Source organism: Condylura cristata, unplaced genomic scaffold, assembly GCF_000260355.1.
Source record: "Condylura cristata isolate star-nosed mole 26May11 unplaced genomic scaffold, ConCri1.0 scaffold00022, whole genome shotgun sequence".
In the NCBI taxonomy this organism is placed as follows: Eukaryota; Metazoa; Chordata; class Mammalia; order Eulipotyphla; family Talpidae; genus Condylura; species Condylura cristata.
The window spans coordinates 7845260-7870689 of NW_004567123.1; the positions used below are offsets into that span (position 1 = coordinate 7845260).

The window sequence follows — 25430 nt, forward strand, 5'->3', positions numbered from 1 at the left end:
GAGAGAGAGAGAGAGAGAGAGAGAGAGAGAGAGAGAGAGAGAGAGAGAGAGAAACCCCCAAGTCAAATGCCATGCAAAAACAACAACCAAAAAATAAAAAGAGGTGAAATGGGATGCCTTTATGAATGTCAGTTGGATTGGGGAAAGATTGAAGGTAACTGCCTATACGTTTAAATAGCAGGTGTTTAACAAAGGTATGTGGGAAGAATGCTTAGAGAATTTGTATCTAGATGGTGGATGCAACTGTAGGAAGGTTGCTGTAGAGCATCACTACTTCGCACAAGTCTGTGAGAAGCCATTCACACTATATTCCTCATGAACAGACTTCTGAGAGCACAGTTCCACATGAAATACACTGACCCTGCGGATACCTTGAACAGACTTTGATGACTCCCTTTGCTCCCTGCCTATTGGGTCAAGATTCACTCTCAGAACAGAGAGCCATAATCCCAGCATAGTAGGAATAGGGGGCATTGAATCTCAAGGGATCATGGGGACTGGTTCAATGACTGTCTCTTTGGCAAGGACTGACGGAAGTTCAGTACCAGAGCTGACCTCCTTCCTCATGACCCTCACCTAGCCTGGTACCTCCATGATGTTTTACAGCAAAAAGCAGAGGTTGGTGAATGACTCAGGGAGGAAGTTACATAAATATCGGGGATAGATAAGTTTCATTAGGAAGCTTTACTAGACTATAGGGATCATTAAGCTCAGGAAGGGGAAGAGAGGCAAGGAGGAAATTCCATTTGGGTCAAGAACTAATTTCATGTAGGCAAAGCAGATTGTGCTGTGATTCTCAGGGAGAGAGCTAAGAAAAAACAATTAGCCAGATATAAGATGTGCTCCATGCGTTTAAAATCTTACCTCTACTTGCAATATGATTTTGTTTATATTGAAAAGGATTTCAAACATTAGACAAGGTAGGTGAGTTTTTTGGTGTCAGGAAGCACTGTTTCAAATTCAATACAGACTGCTCCTCTGTCCAGATTATGTTATACAGTTCCCATATTTCCTCATTCCCATCTCTTCCTCAGTCCTAGAGAGTAGGTTTCCCCCTCCATCTATATGGGGAAACTGAGTTTGGGGTTAGAGCAAGTGCCAGTAGGAAGCAAGTTGACAATCAAGAGCTCTATTAGCAGTTCGAACAGCGAGCCAACATATCCAGGGTCCAAAGAACACTTCAGAGCCTGGGTATGTTGGCTGTTGATACTTTTCCAGGGGAGAGCTGAGAAATGCTCAGAGAGGTGTGGCAGGCCCTCACCCCAAATCACAGGCAGGATAATAAAGCCCAGGAGAGCAGCTGAGCGGAAGGCACATCCCTGCCCCCAACAACCTGCCGGCTGACCAAACCACATCCTGGGAACACAGGAGAAGGGGGAATCAGCTGAAAATTATTATTTGGACTGATAAGCCAACAGACCAGGAGCACCTGAACAATGCACCCCTGAAAGGGACAAGTGAGCCCCATTTAAGCCAGGAGTCCCCCACCTGTCTTTACAGATGTTCATACCTGGACTCTGCCTTTCCTGATATGCTCCTTGTGAACTTTCATTTGTTGCTAATAAACTTTGCTTAGCCTAGATGTGGCTTTAAATTCTTTCACTGTCATAGTCAAGGACTGAGGAAACTTCAGACTAGAAAACATCCATGCACACACTGCTCTGCTTCTCTCTGGGTAGGCCATCTTCAAGAGGGAAAAGGAACATTCCCTGTAATAAGCCAAGGACAATAGGCACTTACAGGGATTGCTCTGGTCAAACAGGACCAATGGTAATTCTATTCAGGTAAGTTTAACCCTCCTCTTTATGAAAATGTCTCAAAACCCACTTTCTTTAAGCCCCCTTAAAATCCTAGAGCTGATGTTAAAACACAGCACAGCTCGGTTTAACAGGCAAATGTGGAGAGCATGACTAAAAATTCAAAATAGACTGCTGGATCCTTCTATTAATTTGAGACAGGGGAATAGTTCAGAATGGTCTTGCATCACACAGAACACAGAGGGTATAATTAAGTCAAGATGGCGACATAGGCTTTTATTGTATGCTGATTTTCACCATGGTAATGCACATTTTGCCTAAATTCTTATCGTTTTAAGGTCTAGAGGATAAAACAAAGCGTTTCTTCATAAGAAAGCTTTTTTGACTCACTCCCACTTTTTAAAAAGCTGGTCAATCATTAAACTTGTTTGAATGATGGCAAAGTCAAAATTATGACTGCCTGATTTTACCCTTCACTGCACTTGTCAAAAAAATTAAATTAAATATCATGCTTATGAATATAATTCATGAACGGCTGCATGGCATTCAGAAAGATAGACTTTCCCTTCTGTCCAGCCACTCACAAAACAGCATGCCACACAATACTTTAATATGAAGAGAAAATAACAGGGCAGAAAGAAAAGGCTACCTCTCTAGTAGAGGAAGTACATTCCACCAGTGGTTGTAGACTCAGAAAAAAACTATTTTACTGAAAATGATAATAATAATACCTCTAACAGCCATGTTAGATCCTTAAAATTTGCAGTGCTTTCTACCTTCCAAAATGTTTCACATAAAATTTCATGTGACAAAAGAGATCATTAATATTTGAAGGTGCAGTATAAGGCTGATTGATGTAGCATTGCAAGAGCTTGGGTTCCTGAAGAATGAGCATTCCATGTAAGCTTGTTGAATATTCTATGTACAGGCAATTGTACAGCAAGAGTCAAAACACTAATGCCTTCTGTAAAAATATGATGGAACAATAGCATTCATTACCAAAACCACAGAAGGCTTTAGAGATGTATGTATGTAGAAAATTACTGTTTTAAACCTAGAAGCATAAAATTTAGGTTTTAATGAAAGTATGTTTTTGTTTTATAAATATAATTTTTGCCATATGTGTGCATTTTTTATTATATATTAACGTAGAAACTGGAATATTAAACACCTCAAAATCCCTATATTTCTTCAAGATAATTCTTGAGGTCAGTTTGATATATACCTTTGCAGACTATGTATTGGGGTGTGTGTATATGTGGATGTGTTTATATGGTATACAAATATAAACATATATGTAGTTAGTCAAGTCAATGTTATTCTGTGATTTAATAAAGATAATGAAAACAAAATTGTATTCCTAAACCCAAAGTATAAAAAAAAATAGAAAAACATGCATTTAGAAATTGTTTGATTTTGAATTTCAGCACTTCAGTAAATTATAAGGTAATAACTCTTAGTAATAATAAACAATTGAAGCTATTACAAGGGTACTATCTCCTCCTTCAGCAAAGCTAGATTATTCTCCAGAAGAGTGAAAGGGAAAAGGATTAATGACGTTGTGTTGTTTCTAGAGAAAAGAAAGTTTCACATTGATAAGCTGCATGGACTTGGGCAAGTTAAAGGACCCCGGGCAGTCTCTCCTTATAAACCTATAGAATAGGGACATAGGGCCATATGCTTTGAAAATTCTTCTTCTGGACCTAAATACAGGAACTGTGATTATACACGCTAGAAAATCTCGATGAGTTTGTATAACAACTCTACTGTGTGGCCTTGCTTAAGACTGTATTTGTAAGATAAGCCATGTTAATCAGAAGGCAAGAAACAGGGTAGGGGTCATATGCGAGAAGATAGATGTGGTCAAATGATGGGGAATTAAATTTGGTGCTCCATAAATAAAAATATCAGAAGCCCCTTGTGAGTGAGATGACCAAGCTAGAAAAGATTGATGACTCTAAAATGGAAGGAAGACTTAGAGAGAAGGGTCACGATCCCCATTACCCCTCTGGCCAGAAGGGCTATCCACCATGTGCATATCCAGCAAGAAAGAATGATGATGACCTTTTGAAATGTGGCAGAAAGTGAAACATGCAACCATACAGCTCATGAAATTGGGAAGTAGTTTATCAAAATGGAAACACTGATAAGTAATGAGCACATATCATGTAGTCCTCTACTAGTGACCATTCAGATTATTCCCCTTTCTGAATAGCTTTACTTTTTTGTCTGTAAAGTCATTTTAGGAATAGAGACACAATTCCTAAGTTTCTGTGGAGTGACTAAATTCACACTAGTCCACGATGCCACAGAGAGAATATCCTGGTAACAAGCAGGATTCTGTGGCCATGTATTGGGAGAAAGAAACCATGCTATTTAATTTTTTAGGATTATGGAATGATATCCCAAATAAAACAAGTTATTTAGTAATTAAATACCACAATTTGAAGAAATAACTCGACAGAATCCCTTATTAATGGAAGGTGCAGTTTATAGCCTCCCCTGTGACCTTCAAAAATGATAACCCACTCAGGCTCTGGAAAACAACTTCAGGCACAGATCATGTATTAATTAGAAACCATTCAGTGAGCCCTCTCTAGGAAGAGGCAGTTGTTTTGCCCCTAATTCATTTCCCAATAATTGCCCTAAGAGACTGTTCAGAAATGACCTAATTACAGTAGGAGATAGAAGCTCTGGCTTCTCTCCCAATCAGAGTCAAACAAAGCTCACCACCTTGGGCAATTAGAGCGACTGACCTTCTCCACGGCTCTGAGTGTTCTCCAAATGTTTCTCAACTTTCAAGCACATTTTTGGGCATTGGGGCTGTGCCCACCCTATCAGGTCCTGATTATGAGGGCAATTAGAACAGTCATTACTAGTGAGAAGTCAGGCCTGTGTTATGTACTTTACACATACTATTTTCATTGTTGATCACTTCTATTGTGTGCTGTTAGTTGGAAACATGTGTGCCTTGTTCCTCGTCCAAGTGTGGGCAGGGAACACTCACTGCTGTGTCCTTCTCCATATCCCCTCACTTTGCGAGTGGGGAGAAGGAACAGAACATCTGCCTGCAGAAAGCATGCATCTGATCTTTGTAAACTAAGCTCACCAGGGTAGCCCAGGCACCTAGTCTTAACTCTAGCTTTGAGGGTATGCCATTAATATTCAGGGGTGAGGAGGCTGGGTAACAAGATGCTCTGGTCCAACTTCATCAGTGATAAAGCTAAAAGCTTTTGACTGTGAACTTTCTTATAGCTTTGCTTTCTGAGTGGGTTAAACTCCCACAAAGGTTAAGCCAGTGTAGTTACTCAACTGGATCCTGACACACAGATGGTGAGCAATTGTGGAGGTGAGCTGCACAGGATTCCTCTTTAAATAGAATCTGTTGCTGGGAGTGAAATTAGCTGATAGCATCCAGAGGTCACATTTTTGGGATCCACAAAGGCCTTAGGTCTATGCTGAGGCCACTTTCTCCCCAAGTTGCTTGTAACTGGATGGTAAGTGGGAAAAGGATGCTAACACCCTCAATAAGAACTAGAAGGCATAAATACTTTGCCCTTTCAGAAGTTTATGTCAACTCTTGGGCTAAAGGAAAATTTGAAAATATCTACTCTACATTTTGGAAGAAAATTTAAATAACCTGAAAGTGGTGGTGATAGTCGCATTTCCTTATACCACTGAACCCAATTGGACTTACCCATTCCATGCAAAGGTGTGTGGCCCCCAGAAAGTGGAAAAGAATGCTGAAGACAAGAGACATTTCCTATTTATGTTGTTGAGGATTTATTCTGGGTTGAGAATGTGTTCATGAGAAAAAAAATATTCAGAATACCTAACTTTTAGGCACTACTCATAAATTTCTACTTTGCAGAAATGGAAAGTGTATCACACTGAGAGAATTATATTTTAAAATCAGTTTTACCTTAACAATGAAATCTGATTTTTCATATTCACATTCAGGAGAGAGTAGATACATTTGGAAAGGATAAATAATTGCTCTGTGATTTCTGAACACTTAGAAATATTTGAAAATGAGGCCATATACACTATAAAAAATTAAGTGGCATGGTCTTCTTCTGGCAAATATATATTTTTTAAAGAAATTAGGTATACAACTTATCCTCACTAGAATCTTTTGAACTTTCTGGATTCTTCACTTTGCTCTTCTTGTGGGGTGGAGAGGCCTTTTGACTCTAACTCCTCTGGAAGCACAATAATTTAATACACCCTTATTTAAATACTTACCAGTAGGGTTCAAATTATGTCAAAGCTTTAAACAAGTTTTCCTCTCAGTGAATCCATACATATAAGGAAGCTTAATCACAGATTCATCTATCATCATGGCAGAGTTAAATTTTGGCAAAGACCTAAGATTTCCCACTGAATATAGATTTAAAGTTAAATTGAAACATGTTTGTAGCCATAATTAATGATTCATACACATTTTAAATCTTAACTGATTTAAAAAAAATAGTAAAGTCTCTATAAAACAATCCCAATTTTTTTTCCACCATGAGATTTTGATTTTAAACTTCATGGAATAACAGGTGTCATACATTGTCTCCTTCAAAATAAGGCTAGGGGAGAGGCAATAGCATCTCATTTTGGAGGGAGTGGAGTTTGACATGATCTCTACTAAATTATTGTGTATCTCACTTTTCTCACCCCCACCCTTGTTAAGTTTACCCACATAAAATAAGAAATTCTCAAGACAGTGACAGAAAATGTAGCTCCAAGTTAATCTTATTCTTCCATGAGACCATTTTTAAACATTAATTTGTACCTCCAGCTCTGGCTTCTCTATAATCTTACACTTTTTTTTAAAAAAAGATTTATTTAGTTATGCATAGAGAACTGGGATACAGGCCAGAGTTGCAGGGGGGTGAGAGGTTTCGCCAGAGACAGAGTGGGGAGCAGAATAAGCAGATGGATGATGTATACTACTGAGGAGAGTAGGGGGTGGGTCAGGAGAGGTCTCTACACTTTGGAAAGTTTGCCTTTGTGGATTGCACAAATGAATTCCCTGGTTCTCTGATTTCCTATCAGAATCAGCCCATGGGAAGTCCAGTAATTAATTATTAGCTTGTCATTAGTTTTCATGGGCCAGCTACATCCTTCAATCTATGGTCACAGCTACCACCAGTTGGCCTTTCCACATGGTCCTCTCTGTGTCTTAGGTTCTGTAACTGAACCCTCCCATTTCCTGTGTGACTGGGATTTCAGTAGAACCTATTCTTCTATTTCTAATGATTTCCATTCACTCAACTCCCATCAGGCCTTTCAAACTTATATAAATAATTCCTTTAGGCATTTCAACAACATTATCAGAAAAATAATCTTGATGTCTATAAATCTAGTCTCTCCATCATATTCCATACTTCAAAGGATGATATTTCTATGTATATAGGAATCTAAACCAAAAATTGAAATATCATCCTTATATTGCTTTCATTTAATTCTCTATTAAATCATATAAATCCTATCAGTTCCTCTCCAAAGTAAATCTCATATCCATCCACTGTGCACATCCTTTGTAATGATTGTTCTAGTCCAAAACCTTTATGTAGATTGCCGCAACAGCCTTATAAATTCTAATGTCTACCTTTCCAACCATCCTGCAGTCTATTCTTCTTGTAGCAGCAATAGTGATCGTTTTAAAACATAAGCCAGATCGTGTTGTTCACCTGCTTAAAAAAATATTGCTCTTAGAATAAGGTCCAAAGTCCAATTCTGTGGCTCAGCATGTTTCCTGGGCTGCACCCACTGCTCCAGTCACATCTCCCATTTGCTCTTTGTCCTCACGTTTATTGGGTTCCTCTGTTTTTCACAGCTCAACTGGTCCCTGCCCCAGTGCCTTCGCACTGCTGTTTTTCCCACCTGCCCCCCCACCCATATTCACATTTGCTTCTATCTCATCCTTTGAATCTCAGATCAAATTAGATTTCAAAGGAAAATATTCCCTGCATGTCTACTTTCAATAGTCCTTGCAGAGGAAACCTCTCAAACACACAACTTCTCATATGTGAAACCATCTTATTCACCCTGTTGTTGCTGTGTGTCTCCTTCCTGTGTCCTACTCCCAAGAATGTAAGCTCCAAGAAAAAAAGGATATTTGGCCTGCTTGATCTCTCTCAAATCCTCCCCTGTGCCTAGTAATCCCCTGAGAATTTCATTTCAAAATCTATTCATTTCCCCTTTATACTTATTTTTTTTTAACACCTTTCTTTAAGGCCAAAATGTAATGGAGCCTGTGTCTAATGTTCACGCTTTTAGCAGCTACCACCTAATGCCAGGACTCTAAAATTATACAACAGAGTCATGGTGAATATCTCCCTCCCCCCCATTTATTAATAAAGGAACAAAAAAAAATGAATTTGATTCATGTGCTATTAAAAACTTTGGCATTATGGACTACAAAGATTTTTAGACACTAGGTTGGTTTTCTTTGGTTGCAAGTCAGTCACCTCTAAGGTCTTTACCAAGGCCAGCGTGAAAATTTTTGCCAATGACTACATTAGCAAGTCACCCAAACTCTGTCAGCAGGTGTGAGATAGATGTTGACCCTTTGGAATGGGTTCAGCAAAACCAGAAATGAGATGCTTGGAACAGCTCACTGAGCACAGATGCTGGGCTCAAAGGAATTTGTAAAATGGGCAAGGGAACACTGACCATCTCACTGAGAAGATTCTAAAGCTTGCATGTCCCTGAAATGCACTGTCTGCACCTGGGACCAAAAGGGGCATTGCTAGAGCCAGGAATCTAGCTTTAAATCAACATTTCCTAAAAGTGAATTTTTGAGGATTTAATTCTTGATATCTCACCTGAATGAGAATTCATGGGGAATAGGTGAGATTTATAAAGACATTGACTTGCCCACATCTTGAGATACTTAAGTTCTCCAAAACATGTGGGAAAAGTTATAGGGCACTCCTCGGTAGTGAGCAAGCTTGCATTGTAAGCCATCATCAATGACATAAGTATAATATCATTTCATAGTACAGATAAATACATGTTTGGGGACACAGAAGTGAAAATTGATGATACCTATGCCCCTATGCCAAGGTTTCTACTTGTGGTTCAGCGGGAACAATTCTGTTTGTGTGAAGAAGCTAAAAGAAGTTTCCTCAAAAAAATTCATTTCCTTGACAGTCTGTCGTGTTATCTATGTCATGGCCTCTCTTTCTCGTAGAGTGTGCACACCTGGAGCTCAACACTAATATGACTGTCTCCTAATGAACTTCACTGTGCTCCTGGCTATGATGGCTCACCTGTCACAGTGGCTACTGATTTTCTGTCCCTAATAGTACAGGTTGGGCCCATTTCAACAGCGTATGATCTTGAAAACAGAATAACATGGGGAAAATATTTACTATGTTTGAATTAAAGAAACTGATTGAGGACTTATAAGAAATCCTAGGCATTTAAGCCTGTCTGTTTATACCACCTCTCATGGGCATAACCTCACCTTCGGGATGACCTTGCTGGGCACCATCTGAGAGATGATTGTCTCTAGTTACTATTGGAGCTTAGGCATAGGAGCTAGGGATTTAAGAACATGAACTCTGGGGTTGGACACACCTGGATGCAAATTCCAGCTTTGCTGTTTAAACAAGAATTAATCTCTCCTAAGCCTCAGCTAACAATAGATCTTGTCTCCTAGAGTTGCTGCATGTCTTAAATGAGTTCATGTATATTGAGTGATTGGTGCAAGTCAAGTCTGGCTCAGCAGAGGTATACTGGGGGTGAGCTGAGGCAGCTTATACCATCTGACTGTACCCATCTCTCCCCAACTTTACATTCACTGGCCTCACATTGGTACCTTGAATAGTACCATGATAGGTGTATTTACTATTTACACTATAAAATTCTGTAAATTCATCATCAGGGTTTCCCCTATCAGGAAAACAAGTTTACCGGCCTCTCACTAACTTTAGGTATTCAGTATTATTATTAACATTTCTGTCAGTTACAGTTTTAAAAATCCCTCCAATTATTCTATTTGTATGAGAAGATGAGGTGATACAGGGCCAAGGGAAGGCAGCAGTTAATGATCTTGGGAGGATGATTCAGACTCATCCTTGGAAACCAAGATGGAAAATGAGATCTGAACTGAAGCCAATTTGCCCACCAAGTTCTAGCAGGTCCAGCTGGCATACCATGAAATTCTCCCACACAGAAATCCCCCAGGATTTCAGCACTCAGATATTAGGAAATGGAAAGCAGCTCCCAGGGCCATTTTGCCTTAGTGAGTTAGCATTCTTGGGCCACTGAGTGTGACTTGAACAGCTGTGTCCAGCTGCAGGAGAGAAATCCCCCAGGAAACCTGGTGGGACGAAAGTTGAAATAATGACCCAATTAATGCCCCCAAACCGCAAATGCTGACTCTTTATTAGCATTAGTAATGATTTTTTTACTATGACTTAGTGGCTTGGATTGTTAGCTGCATCTCATTATGAAGTCAACTCCCTTTGCTTGGAAATATGTACTTCTGGCACTTAGTCAATGAGCCTTAGCCAGATAAGGTCCTTAAACGGTTTGAAAGGGCAGTACTCTCTATGGCTGTAGGATATTCCAAGGGCACTTGAGTAAACAGGATAAATGAAACCAGCAAACATTAACAATGCTTCAATTTTCATGGACTTAAATCTAAGACAGGAGGACCACTTAAAGTTTTTCAACATGAGTCTTAAATAATTAAGACATTTTATATGCAAATGGAATTGACATTTTCATTGTAATTTTTTTTCCCCTTGGGCTTTATGTTTTACAAAAGGTAAGTGAGTATTTATCTTTGGTTGAATTCTCTCAGAAATAGATACTGAGACAAAAGTTTAAGTACTTAATTTGAGAGATTATCCCAGGGAACACCAGGAGAGAATAGGGAAGGAAAGAGAAAACAGGAAGTAGTCAGTAAATACTAGGTGTATTCAATGGTGGACACTCAGGGCTCACTTCTATTGGGAATATCACCTTATGGTGGAGAGTCCGATGGTTTAGAATCTTGCTGTCCAATGCCATCTGCTACCAATAGATGTGTCTAGTTTGCACTGAGAGGTGAATTTGTAAGGTGTACACAAAAATTAAAAAATTCAGTTAAAAAATGTAAAATATCTGCCTAACATTTTTATAGTATTGGAATGATGTTTTATATGTGTTATGTTACATAAAGTAGTATTAATTAATAAAAAATTTGCAATGTGGTAGAAATTCTGAAAGTATACATGTCATTCACATTATATTTCTACTTGATAGAGGTGGAATACACCATGCCTCAAAATTGTCTTGAAGGGATGTCAATCAATTGATGCTTGTCTATCATTGGTTGAGGGCTACTCCAGAGAAATTAATAATTTGGTATTTTGAGTTAGCCCTTTCTATCAGAGTAAAGCACTCAGCTGGGAGTCTCCAACTGCCCCAGCTAAGGGCTCAGCTGACAGTCATTGTTAGTCACCAGTCACACCAAGGGAACACATGTTCGGGTGATTTTTAGACCCTAGGTAGAGTCTTCTTTCCTGAGACTTCAGACCTTGTGGAACTGGAAGATGAAGTCTCCCTGCTGAACTTTGTCTGAATTCTAAGCCTACAGGATATATGAGCATAGTAAATGGATGTTTTAACCATCAGATTTGGGGATGATTTGTTACACAGCTCTGTTGACTACAATCACATATTTCATTTCACCTGAGCTACCTGGAAGCTCAAAGTCAATTTTAATGCTTAAATATAAAAATACTAGCCATAGGAGTAGTATACTACTTTTTCATTTTATGACCTTGAGCATACATTTCTGTTTTATGAACCTTATTTTGTCTTTCTTTGAAAAAATGCAAGCAATAAAATGATCCTTGTCTAAGAGTAAAATCATAAATTTAATACCTGAGTCTTCTTTCATGTCCACGTCCTCTTCTTCATTATCATCTATCAAAAAAATTACAAAAGACATACTCATATAAAATCTAGAACACTAGAATGCTTCAGTTTGACTGAAAGAAATCAAAGAGAGTAAAAAAAAAATGGTTAAATCATGCATTTCTGCTATCTTAGCTTGCCAGGCTCATGAAAATTGCAACTTAAGACACAGGGTATACATTTCCTTTTCAAAAGCTATATATTTATGACATGCCATATACACAATAATATGTTTATTTTTATTTGTTTATGCATACAAGAGCTGAGGCATAAGCCAGAGGAGCCAGAGGATTCAACAGAGACTGAATGGGGAGCAGAACAGGTGATCTACTGAAATACACTGCTGAGGGGCGCAGCGTGTGAGACAGAGGACCATGTGGGTCAGCTCCCTGCCCAGGGATTGAACCCAGATTGCAATGGCTGGCAATAGCTTGATAGCACTTAGACTTCTGAACCCATGCACCACCAGGGAGGCCCCATAATGATTTGTTTTAATATAAAAGTAATGTTTACCACTTTGATCATCTCAATTCCTAAGAAATAAAACACAATAGGCTTTAAATGATGTATTTTCTGCATTTAGTAAAGTTGTACCTGCTCACATCTAAATCCTGAAGAACATGGCATCACCACTTGGTTAGAGCTTGACCTGCCCAAAGTGTTTGTTTGCTATACTTGTTACTCAAATGCTCCGACCTGTTGCACCTTCTCTTATGTCACCCCCAGTACAACCCACAAGGAGTGTTTTCTCAGTGAAGTGCAGCATTTTTGAACTTCTAACATTTTGAACTTTTGAAGTTCTCTTAAATGTTCCTTGCAGCTAGCCAGGGCCAAGTCCTATCTCATTTCCATGTTTCTTCCTTTTGACTCACATTTACTTCAACCCAAATCCAGACTATCAATGTCATCTTCCTTCCCTAGGTAGTGCTTTCCCAACTGCTTCTCTCTTTTTCCCATTCCTAGTCCAGATCACAACTATTCTATTATTTCCTTTTTGCCTAATGAAAATATCTATTATGTTTTTCAGGGTAACACTCAAGGCCATAGTGTTTATTTCCAAACACTTTCGCCATCCCTGTTTCATCCATGCTACCACCTGTATAGACGACAACGATTGGCTATTTTCTCCACGCGGCCTTTAGTTTCCCCTACTTGCCTTGGTCTTCAAGGCATGGCCCTTCACCATCTCTATTGACTCTCAGCCTCCAAGGCCAAGCTTAGGCACTGTACCATCTATACCACTGACATTTGAATGAATAGTGTTCTTTTCTATATTCCACATTTTCATTGCCTTCTCAGTATGAATTTTTAAGACTTTTCGGATTCAGTTCTGCATGCTGGTCCTTCATTCACCCATTCATTTATAAGATGTTTGGTCTTGAAGGACCATTAACTCTCTGATAGGATACTAATAATGCTTCCTACATTGAGTTGTAAGGATAAAATGAGATAATGCCACAAGACAGTTATTAACATATTACTTCCATATGCCCATATCCTGATTAGAATTAGGGCAAAACTAAGAACAAATCTCTTGTTTCTTTGTATTCTCTGGTATAAGGTCAACTGATTTTATACATGGGAATCAATAAAAAAATCTGCTGAATTAAATTTTTGTTATTTTCTATGTATTGATATCTTCTACATGTGGGTATACCATGTATCTGCACTTAAAATGATTTGCAAACATTCTACTGGGTATATAAATTATAGTTTAATAATTTCTAAATAAAATTTATTCAATATGGCACTTCTACAAGTGTTAGTTATTAATGAAGATTAGAGATATTGGTCAGTAAAAATGGAAAATGCATTTAATTTGAGGTTTTATAAAGGTAGTTCTTGATGGGCATGGTTAACTTTTTTTTTTTTTTAAGATTTATTTATTTGTGCATACAGAACTAGGTACAGGCCAGAGATGCGGAGGGTGAGAGGATTCACCAGAGACAGAGTGGGGAGCAGAACAGGCAGATCAATGAAGTACACTGCTGAGGGGAGCAGCGGGCGGGCCAGGAGAGGTCTACCATGCCATGTGGGTCACCTCCGGGGCAGGCGGGAATCGAACTCATGCTGAAGTGGCTTTAGCTTCTCAGTGCTGTGCTTTAACCCGCTGCGCCACCAGGGAGGGCCCGGGCATGGTTAACTTTTAAAGAAGTAAATCTTCCATTCAGATATTTTAGAAACAGTAGTGATTTTCTATATAGTTCTTTATTCTTTCTATGAAAGCAGCTTTGGAAAGAATAACTACTTCTTAGAAATATAATTTTCTAACCAAAATGATTATCAACATGTTGTAAATTAAACTCTTCACAGAATCTTCCTTGAATTTATAACATTTAAACAGAATTTTATTTTCCACCGTTGTCTAACATCTCTATGACAGCAATCTATGGACTTTTAGTGGGAGCTGGAAAAATATCTCCCTACTTTCTAGGGAAAGATTGAATAAGAATCAAAGATCTTCTTACTTGCCAAATACATATTCATTTGTTGATCTGGCAAACAACTCTCAAGGGGAGTATTGTGTTTAAGACTTAGTGTTTGGGTCAATAGAAAACATCAAGTTGAATCGCACACTAAAGCAGTTGTCTAGAGACTATCATTAGTGCAGAAACAAGTACATGCAGATGGATTTGAAAAAGTGGTAGTGAGAATTCAGAGATGGTAGAGAAGGAGTGGATGCTTCCAGTTAGACAACTGGGAAAGGATCTTAAAAAATCTGGCATTAGACCTGACACTTGAACATTAGACGGTACTGAGCACACCTCCCCCAGAAAGGTCCCCATGTGTTAAAGGATCAAACTTGGTATTATCTTTCATTCATTTACTCATTTCACTCCCTCATTCATATTTAGTTAAGAGTGTCTTCAGCCTCTGTACTCAGTTGCTTGGGATAATTTTGAGGTCCAGATGTGTACAACTATGTGATCTTGAGTAAATTATATAAAACTATACTTCAGTTTCCTTACCTAGAAAATAGGAGTAATAAAAGTGCAAACCTTGAAGAGTTGGTAATATATATAAAAAATGATTACATAGAACGAGCATTCAATAAATATTATCACTGTTTATTACTTCTTTTACTATTTTGCAACCATTGTTGCTAACATCATGTGGAAACACTACATAAGGCTCTGAAGACACAGATAAACAATCCCTTTTCCCAAAGAAAACACAAAGAAGCAAGCAAATGACAAAGAAAAGTAAGAGAAAAATCAAAGATACAGTTAAGAGATTCTGAGGTGAAGGTAATCAATTCTATTGGGAAACAGACAAGAGGCAGTTAAGTAAGAGAGATGGTGTAGGAAAAGTTTTAAAAGATGTGCACCTGAGCTGAGTTCTAGAAGGAAAACTGGAATAAACAAGAGAAAAGAGAGGCTACAGTAGCATCTCAGATGCTTACACCTAGTTCTTCCCAACACTTCATTACCTGTGGTTATTGCTGATGCCCTTCCAATCACCAACTTCAAAGGCTTTTCTGGGTTGCTAGAAACTACTGAAGGAATATGAGGGAATTAAGACTCCTCAGAGGACAGCCATTCACAAGTGACTCATAGGATTTGTTTCTTGGATATACTGAGCATGTTCTAGATCACTGCCCAAAGAGAACCAGAGCCATCCCAGCAATACCACTGAGACTAACTCCCCCATGGAAAGAGGCTTACACCTTAACCTTTCTTTCCCTGTCTCATTTCTCCCTGGGCTTGTAACAGAGACATAAAAAGAGGACATTATATAAAACTATACTGCTGTCCCTGGGCTTGTAACAGAGACATAAAAAGAGGACATTATATAAAACTATATGTGCATGTTCTCCACCTCACTTAAAAAGTGAAGTAGTTAAGCATCCAGGAGAAGCTACAGAAAATGGAAGGCAGGTGAGCATAGGGGAAGAAGCTGCACACTGGTACAGCTGGGAAGAAGACATGGAAAGAGACAGCTGGTGAGAGATGCTTGGGGAGGCTACCAATGGCAGCTATTACCTTGATTTGTACTTTGATTTTGTTCCTTTTGTCTCAGCTTTCTGGGACACACTTCAGAACATCCTTCTTATGGTTTCCCACTAAAAGGTGCCTTAGATTTGTGGCAAGGCTTCAGGACTTAGTGGCTCCCACTTCACAACAACTCTGCTTGGCTGGGCATTAGCCTATGAGAGGATGGGTAATTTTGGGCAACTTGTTGGAAACGATCATACTCAAATACAGTAAGAAATCAATTGTTAGAACAGTGGGTCTATGAAATGTCAAATGCATTTAGGTAAATAAACTATCTCTGAATGGCTGAAGAATGGGTACTTTTTAAAATAGATTTATTTATTTATGTATACAAGAATGGGGTGTATGCAAGGGGTGTGGGAGATTAAATGATTTTCACCAGAGACAGAGTGGGAAGCAGAACAAGTGGACTGACAGAAATACACTGCAGAGGGGAGCAGCAGGCAGACTGGAGAGGTCTGCTGTGCCATGTGGGTCACCTCCCGGCCAGGAATCAAACTCATGCTGCAGTGGCTGCAGATAGTTTCATAGCACTGACAGTTAATCCCTTGTGCCACCAGGGAGGCCTCTACAATAGGTAATTTTATGGATCAGGATGACTGGGCCATGGAATGGGAATTTTCTGACATTTGCCAAGTGTTATTCTGGGTGTGCTTGTAAGGATGTTTCTGGATGGAATTAAATTTTACTTGGGGGACTAAGCAGAGTACCCTGCTTACAGAGACTGGGTCTCATTCAACCAACTTAAAGCTATTCTCTACACAAGCTAAGAGGGTATTCCTCCTGTTGGACTACCTTTGCAGTGGACCATGAGGGTTTTTTTTTTTCTTTAACTGTTTTTGGACTAAAACTAAGCATTTTCTAGATCTCAAGTTTCTATGAATTTGGGCTGAAACTGTGCCATCAACTCTCCTAATTTTTAAACTCCTATTGGGACTATATTCAGCTCTCCTGGCTCTGTTTGCATATACATATTATTGCTGTTATAATGCTATCAGTTCTCTGTCTCTGGAGAATACTAATGTATCAGGTTGAAGCATTTAAACTTTATCCTGAAAATTAAAAAGAGACTTTAAGCAGAGGACTGAAATGCTACCTTCTGAGTAATAACATTCTTTTCATGAGAGAAAGTCACCAAAGACCTAAAATTCATGTCTTATTATTTTAGCATTATTTGTATTAAAACCATGCACAGACTACTTCTGGTCTGCAAAGCACCTAATGTGCTGTTACTTATTAGTGAAATCTACTTTAGTTCAACATTATGCTACAGAATGTGCTCACTTGAGCCATATTTATGCAACACATTTCTAGCAGGGATTTTTTTCAAACAAAACCAGGAACCAAAAAGACAATATATAAAAGAAGATGATGGTCTGCTGAGATAGGGAGTCAAGTCATTCAACATTTGGAGGCAGTTCTCAGACTGATGGAGTGTAGGCACAAACCACTGCCCTTTCTAATATTTCTTCAAACATCAGACTTCTTTGTTCAAGGACAAAAATGAAATAAAAGGTTCTCACCCAAAGTGATACTGAAACCATTTCAAAACAGAGAACAATCCATCAGACGGTATTATTCTGTATGCTCAGAAATACCAGTTCCAGAAAATCCTTTTGCTTTCCTAGAGGGCCCCCACAGGCTCCGGCTCTATTTCATCTTAAGGAAACTCTTTGATGTTAATTTCATAGCTGATGTGGTTTTTATTCACTACATAACTCTATGTCAGATTATCCTGGTGTTCTGTGCAAAAAAAGCACAAATATGACTAAAATTCTTATTGTGATCAAAAATAAGAATGAAAACCAACAACTTTCCCATGAGTAATAAGTTTTCAGAAGCAGCACTTCTTAGGGTATGGCTTGACCTCATCTGAAGACTTTCATAGTTACTCTACCTTTTTTTAATGGGAGAAAGAGTCCAGATGAATGGTTATTGTCTTAATCATGCCTATCTTTAGGAAAGGAAATTTCCCAATAAAAAAGTCCCATACTTCTTTGATAAGCAAACATACCTTGGGTTTTGCAATGACTTAAAATTTGTTTTTTTTTACTAGATTTTCCATAATTAATATATTGTAAAGGTTTAATATTGTAAAGGGACTAAAAAAGTAAAAAAAAAAAAATCTCAGAACTTTAGTCTAAAGTGTGGTCAGGACCAATTGCATCATTATCATCTGGAACTTGCTAGAAAATTATATTCTCAGATCCCACTAAAGAAATTGTATCAGAAACTGAGAGGACAAATCAAGGGCTTCATGTTTCAACAAGCCCTTTGGGTGATGGTGATAGTAACTGAAGTCAGAATAACTAGTCTACAATACTGATGGATGTGTTGGAGTAAAAGCTTTCAAAAGCAGTAGGTGTTCTGTTTTGTGGATGTTTAAGTTGAGCTAATGTGTGGTATCTAACCAACACTTATACTGGTAATGGACTACAGAGGCTGAAGAACAAGTATTCTTATAAGATATTAGAGACTCCCATCTGTGTTAAATCACCTAGCTACCATGTTGCAGGATGGCATGGTTATAGTGGTTCCTGGCTAGGATGTAAATTGGCTAGCAGATGAGATTATGTTGGACAATGGCTCCAAGGATCTTAAGGGTTGCATGGAAGAAGTGTTTTATGAAATAGTTACCCTTGTGAGCTATTGGGGCATACTTTCCACTCCCAAGGGAAAAAGAGGAAAGGAGCCTGAAAAGGACCATAAAAGTTCCTTGGCAAAATTTCAGGGGCATACGCACATACAGGCAAGACTGTCAACCAGAGCAATCACAGCGATCCTTGTGGGTCTTTTATTTCATGTATTCTCAAGTCCTCTCTCTTCTTTTCTTTTTTCTTTTTTCTTTTTTTTTTTTAAAGATTTTCTTTATTTGTGCATACAGAACTGGGGTACAGGCCAGAGGCTCAGGTGTGGCAAGAGGCTTCGCCAGAGACAGAGTGGGGTGCAGAACAGGCAGATCGACGAAGTACACTGCCAAGGGGAGCAGCGGGCGGGTCGGGAGAGGTCTGCCACGGCATGTGGTCACCTCTGGGGCTGGCAGAATCGAACTCATGTGAAAAGGCTTTAGCTTCCTAGCGCTGTGCTTTAACCCACTGCGCCACTAGGGAGGGCCTCAAATCCTCTCTCTTAAGGCTTAATTTCTTGCCAGTCTTCTTGTACACTCCTTATCTTTTTAATATTTTATTAGCAAGGGCTTCTAAGAGCAATTTGCATTTGCAAGAGAAAGCAAATGTTATTAGCAAAAATGAAATGCTCCAATCTTCTCAGGATTTCCTTGGAGTAGGGAAAACACTGGTAGCCTTAAGGTTTTTTGTGAAACTTGACAACGCAGAAATTCCAAGCAAAGAATAGATGATGAAAGAATAGTCTGATGGTGGGTCTCTGGCCATCAATTGTAAACATAGACCATGACATCTAACTTTGATAAATATACTTTCTTGCAGGTAATTGATAGGGCTAGGAGAAATTAAAAATAAATAAATAAATAAGACACTTCCCTAAGTAGGGAAATGTCTTTTCCCCTTGCTAGGAGGAACACTCAAATAACATGAATTTATAAATAAGTAGGAGACACTGCTTGGGAAGTTGCATGATTGTGTTGCTCCTTGATTGGTCAAGTGGGCATATGATAATTTCAATACCAGATATGTATTCAGGATGACAATGGAGTGGGGGAGATTTTGAATTTAGTATTAGACATGTTGTCTTAGAAATACTAAGGGACTCCCAGCTGAGAATGCCTGTGTGTGGTAAGTGTGCCAGAAGACAGGAAGAGAAGCAGAAGACAGAGTATGTTCAATATGATAGATATTACCCAGTTATGTCAAATAAAAGCTGCAAATTTGCTTGTTAAGCCATGTGATCAAATACACACTGGTTTCAGTAAGCATGTTCAGCCCATTATATAAACTCTGAAAACTCCAACAAGGCAGTGGTAGCAGGGTAGACATCATCACGTAAATGATATGAACAGCAAATGAAAGAGACAGACAACTCTGACAATACACATGACTGAGTAGAAGTGGGCCCACCTGTAAGGTGGAATAGTGGTTGCAAGATTTTCATTTCCTCTGTTGTTTCCTTTCATCATTATTTTACTTCTGTGTTACATTAGAAATTAGTCCCTTCATATACATTCTCTAAAGGGTGCTTTTCTTTTTCTTTTTTTTTTTTTTTGCATGTGCCTCAGTGTTTTCAACTAAGGAACAGTTGGGCTTTCAAAGCTCTCTGCGTGGGCCTCTGTAGAGATGCCTACACCACCCTCCCTTCTCCAAGCAACATTTTGTCTTGTCTTTGTTTTATGTGAACTTCCTAATGAGATCAAATTCTGCTTAGTGAAGGCTCGTGTCCCCAGGTCTTTATTTGTTCTGCTGTTTATCAGCATTTGCTACACACACTGCACATTCTCCTCTTTTGAAAGGACAGACTGCTTTCTGTCTATGCCTGCTGCTTGTTCCTGAATTCAGGTTGCTTGGTTACAGCAACAGTTCACTGGATTTTCATTGAAGGCAAAATTTGTTTGTAGCTTTTGAGGCCCATCAAGTGGAAATGGTTAGCCCCAATTTCCTTAAAGGGCAGTCAATTCATTGATATCACATTATAGAGAGTGTGTATTGTATAATTCCAAATATCAATTTGATCCCCAGATTAAAAGTATATAAAAGTGCACAAGTGTGCCCAGTCCCTGTAAATAATGATCCTTAAAGAAAATTCTGCATTTTTTTCACTCGTGCTTTTCTATATACTGAATGTGCCATTTTGGGGGAAAAGTCAAATTCAGATTGGGTAAGCTGTTTTTCTTGTATTGCTTTTACTTTTCAAAGACAACTGGTAAATCAGTTTATTGGTGCTACTGGAGCAAATTTCCACAGAGTTAGTGGCTTAAAACAACACAGATTTATTTACTTACAATTTTATAGGTCAGAAGTCTGATATGATTTCTAACTGGACAAAAATCAGGATGTCTACAGTGCTGCCTTTCTTCCGGAGAATATAGAGCAGAATCTGTTTTCTTGCTTTCATAACTACTAGAGACCACACACATACCTTAGCTTATGGGCCCCTTCATTATGGAAGCCAATAATGCTGCATCTTTATGAATGTTCTTCCATAGTCACATGTCCATTGAACCTCCCTCTTTCAGTGTTTAAGGTGTCTATGATTATATTGCAGACATCTGCATCATCCAGGATACCATCCCTAGAGTAGCATTAGCCAATTAGCACCATTAACTTTATCTTCAGAGTCTCTTCTCCCTGGGAATGTAACCTAGTAGATTCACTACCCCAGTCACTCATACAGCCCACAAGTTTGTATTCTGGTTATTGTGTTGATTTGACAAGAGGAAAGAAAATCTTGTGATCATGACACCCTGTGCTTCATTATTACTCTTGGAAAACTATTAATGGGGTGGAGGTAAGAAAGGAAAGGAGGACTTGTGAATGGGCCATATGCTTGCAGTCATTACAAGCTTTTTAGGAAGTTTAGCTCTGTTACTATGAATAAAAAAGCATATCAAAGCCTACAATTAACAAATGTCCATATTTTCAAGATTGCAGTATTGCTTTCATAGAAGACACACTGGACAGTAGAAAGACTTTAAAGTCAGAAATGCTCAGCCATGTGCCTTTGGGCAACTTACTGAGATTTCTCCAGTGTCTGTGCACTAGCATTCTAGTTAAAGTGGCTGATGAACTTATGCAATAGGATTATTATTGTTTCTAAGGACTGAATTAATCTTTCCTAATATGGGTGCACCATACTACTTTCCCACTCAAGGACTTACTATTAGACTCAGCTGCTTATGTGGTGGTAAGTGACTACCTTTCCAAGAAATTCATAAATTGGCTATAAGCAATTCATTTATTTCACAAATGATCTCATCTGAACTTCTCCTGTTTTTTTTTTTTTTTTTTTTAAGATTTATTTATTTGTACAATACAGAACTGGGGTACAGGCCAGAGGCTCAGGGGCGGTGAAAGGCTTCACCAGAGACAGAGCGGGAGCAGAACAGGCAGATCGAGGAAGTACACTGCTGAGGGGAGCAGCGGGCGGGTCAGGAGAGGTCTGCCACACCATGTGGTCACCTCCGGGGCAGGCGATCGAACTCATGCGGAAGTGGCTTTAGCTTCTCAGTGCAGTGCTTTAACCCGCTGCACCACCAGGGAGGGCCACTCTCCTTTTTTTTTTTTTTTTTTAATGTCACTGATGCATCATGTGGGAGCACTCCTGTACAAGTGCTACATTCTTCATGGAATATACCACACCTCCTTGTGTCCTCATACATATTCACCTCTCCTTTCCTAAGTATTATAACCATCTAACGCCACATTTGATTGTTTACTGACATGGTCTTCCAACTTCTCTGGATATTATTTGCATTTCAGGCATATTAGAAGAACTATATCTTAAATACAGCACTGTTCAAAGCTTCGGGCACACAGTAGGCATAAGATAAATTATTCATTGATTAATGAATAGAAAGATAATGAATAAAGGTGGAGAAAAAAAATTTATAGTCAGTGACAAGGAAACTGTATATAAGAGGCAGGTGAATGCTTTCTCGTGTTGGTTTTCAGAGCAGAACTTAGGTGAAAATTATGAAATATGTAAAAGACTTGTAAAAAACTATAGTTAACAACAAGAACAACAAAAATTTGGGGGCAGAATATTATTTCTTTACCGTGAGAAGTGAAAAACATATGACAAGAAATAAGAAATGTCATACTCGCATTTAGCTATGTGAACAATACTTATGAAGTCTAGGAAAAAAAATGTTTTCTTTTTAGAGAAGAATAACATATTTGCCTCTGCTTCCTTAAGTGCTATTTTACCATATGCTCATAGTATTTGTAAAGTCACTTCAATAAGCACTAACTATATATTGATACTAGAAATTTCCTGGATTATATAAATACAATGGAATAATAGAAATGGCCTCAGTTGTTCACAAAATTATCTTTTCACTAGTAAGATCAAATAAAGTAAAAAAAGAAATTATAACATACAATTCCAGTTGGAGTTGCCTATCAAGAATGTACATAATTTAGAAGACAGCAATTAATGACAGAAACACAAAGTTGAGAAAATAAATGAAATGTATATCAGTGACATTTGCCACACATTTTGAAGATAAGTAGGTCAAAATAAATAGAACCTGATTGAGATGATTCTGATTTTCTTAGAAAATAGCATATGAAAAGATACAACAAGCATCCTAAAAATATAAATTTGTGGCCCTCCCTGGTGGTGCAGCAGGTTAAAGCACAGCACCAAGAAGCTTAAGTCACTTCTGCACGAGTTCGATCCCCGCCTGCCCTGGAGGTGATCCACATGGTGTGGCAGACCTCTCCTGACCCGCCCGCTGCTCCCCCAAGCAGTGTACTTCGTCGGTCTGCCTGTTCTGCTCCCCACTCTGTCTCTGGTGAATCCTCTCACCTTCCACATCTCTGACCTGTACCCCAGTTCTGTATGAATATATATATATATTTATTCATACAGAAATATATATATATATACATTTGGAATTTTCTCTATGGCAGTTTGTATCATAGAATACATAAAATTTAAATATGTCTACATTCTCAAATTAAATAAGTTAACAACATGTCTATCAATATTTGAAAAAATCCTATGCGATTCAGGCAGACATTGAGATTGTTTAAACATTTAAGAAGTTACCAAGAAATAATACAAAAACTTGACCTTGGCTTTGGCCTTAACTTAGCATTTAAATTGTTTTGTGTTATATACAAAAAGGAAAAATCTGTAACAAGGCCCAATCTTCTCTCCAGTAAAGTTTATAATTTATAAAGTTATTAATAATTCTTATATGTATTAATATTACCTCCTGTTAATTTATACTTTTCAAACATGAATTTTTAATGTGTGTACCATTCCCCAAGGTCATTTTTTGTGGCACTGAATCTTCTTAATACTTGGTCTTGGTGAACTTTATTGTCTTATGCTGTGCTTGAGTAATAACTCCAAAATATTAGTGGGCTAAATAGCTCATAATTCTTCTCAATCAAGAAGAGAGGGAAAACATCACCCTCTTTTATTTTAGATGTTTTCAGAAACTTTAAAAGTTATACTCATAGAAAATAACAAAAATAATGAACAACCATATACCAGAGACATGTTGTGGGGGTAGAGTGGGGAATGGGATCAAAAACGGGGGAGGGGGAAGGGAGGGAAATGCATGGGACTATGGTGGTGGCACACGGGTGATTTGGTGATGGGAAACCCGCGGGGATTACAATCGAGATGGGAAAAAAATGTGCAAAATGATGTAAAAATAAACTTTTGTAATAAAAAAGAAAAAAGTTATACTCATAAACATGTATGGCATTCTCTGTCTTAGGCAGATCTTTCTAGAACACAGATGGCAGGCTTGGGGTTGGGAGTTCCCAGGGGTCACTCACCTGCTCATCTGCAGGAAAAAGTGCCACAGTGTCAGGATGATTGGACTGAATTTGATTTTGGGATCTTTATAAAGTATCAATTCAACTCAGATTAGAAAATGTGTACCATGAAATCATTTTTCTATCAATTTTCTTAGCTGTTATTACTAAAAACGACATCTGCTAACTATATTTAACAATTGTTTTTAAGTTATATAATTTCTTAACTGCTAAAGTATTGACAGATGTAATTGCTTTTAAGGTTAAAAATTAGGCATTTCACTGTGAATTAATCAGTTGAGCTTGCATACTAGTTGGGGTTCAAGATTTCTTGGATACTAGTTGGGGGTTCAAGATTTCTAAAATTTAGGCATAGTTGTGAACTCACAAGATTATTTTATCAACCGATGGCCACTACAACAGTGGTCAATGAAAAAGTAAGAACTTTTAGCCAAAGAAGCAATAAGTTTTGACTGCTGTATGGAGTGAGAACAATGGATGAATTTATTCTTCATGCTTGGTATATTGGCCTTTACCTACACACTAGCTTATTAGGTGCATAAAAATTATATACCACTTAATAACATTTCTGAGATGATTGCACTGGACTTTTAGACAGCAATGGGGGAATGGTTTCAAGAGTGAGTGGAAGCCAAGAGAACTGGGCACACGCATGTCACAGGACAGAGCATAGGAATCTGTGGCTAGAGAAAGAATGGAGCAGGGCAAACCCAAACCTAGGTTAGAGGCCATGAGTACAGGAAGCCAGATGTCCGGATGAGGGTGCAAATTCCAAATCTGGTGCAGCAGATAAACTGGGGAAGAAGTCAACATCTAGGACATTTTGGAAAAAACCCAATCCAAAGGGAAAGACTGCCTCCCTGGCCCAAGTGATAAGAGAAGGAGGTTACAGCAGGCCAGCACTTCTTAATCTTGACAACAGTAACTGGAAAATTCTTTGTGGAGGGAAATTTTCCTCTACATTGTGGGATTTTTTGAAAAACATTTATTTATTTGATTACAGAACTGGGGTAAAAGCCAGAGGAAAAAGGGTGGTGAGAGGCTTCACCAGAGACAGAGTGGGGAGCAGAACAGGCAGATTGATGAAGTACACTGCTGAGGGGAGCAGCGGTGGGTCAGCAGAGGTCTGCTGCGCCATGTGGGTCAGTTCCTGGGCTAGGGACCAAACTCACACAGAAGTGGCAGCTAGCTTGCAGTGTTGGGTCCTAACTGGTTGCACCACCAAGGAGAGTCCCTCATTGTGGGATTTTTAATGACATCTTTGACCAAACGCCCACTAGAGGCCAGTAAACCTCCCCTCTCACATTGTGGCAAACAACGAAAGTCTCAAAATATCCTCTGCA

The 25430-nt window shown here is 38.6% G+C and overlaps 1 protein-coding gene across 1 annotated transcript in view; it reads right to left on the bottom strand.

Annotated features, from left to right (window-relative positions):
• Positions 1 to 25430, bottom strand: part of MACROD2 (MACRO domain containing 2) — a 1662610-nt gene that overhangs the window by 139007 nt on the left and 1498173 nt on the right. Inside the window, 1 exon segment of the mRNA XM_012728257.1 lies at positions 11634 to 11675. Within this exon segment, the coding sequence (XP_012583711.1) occupies positions 11634 to 11675 (42 nt within the window).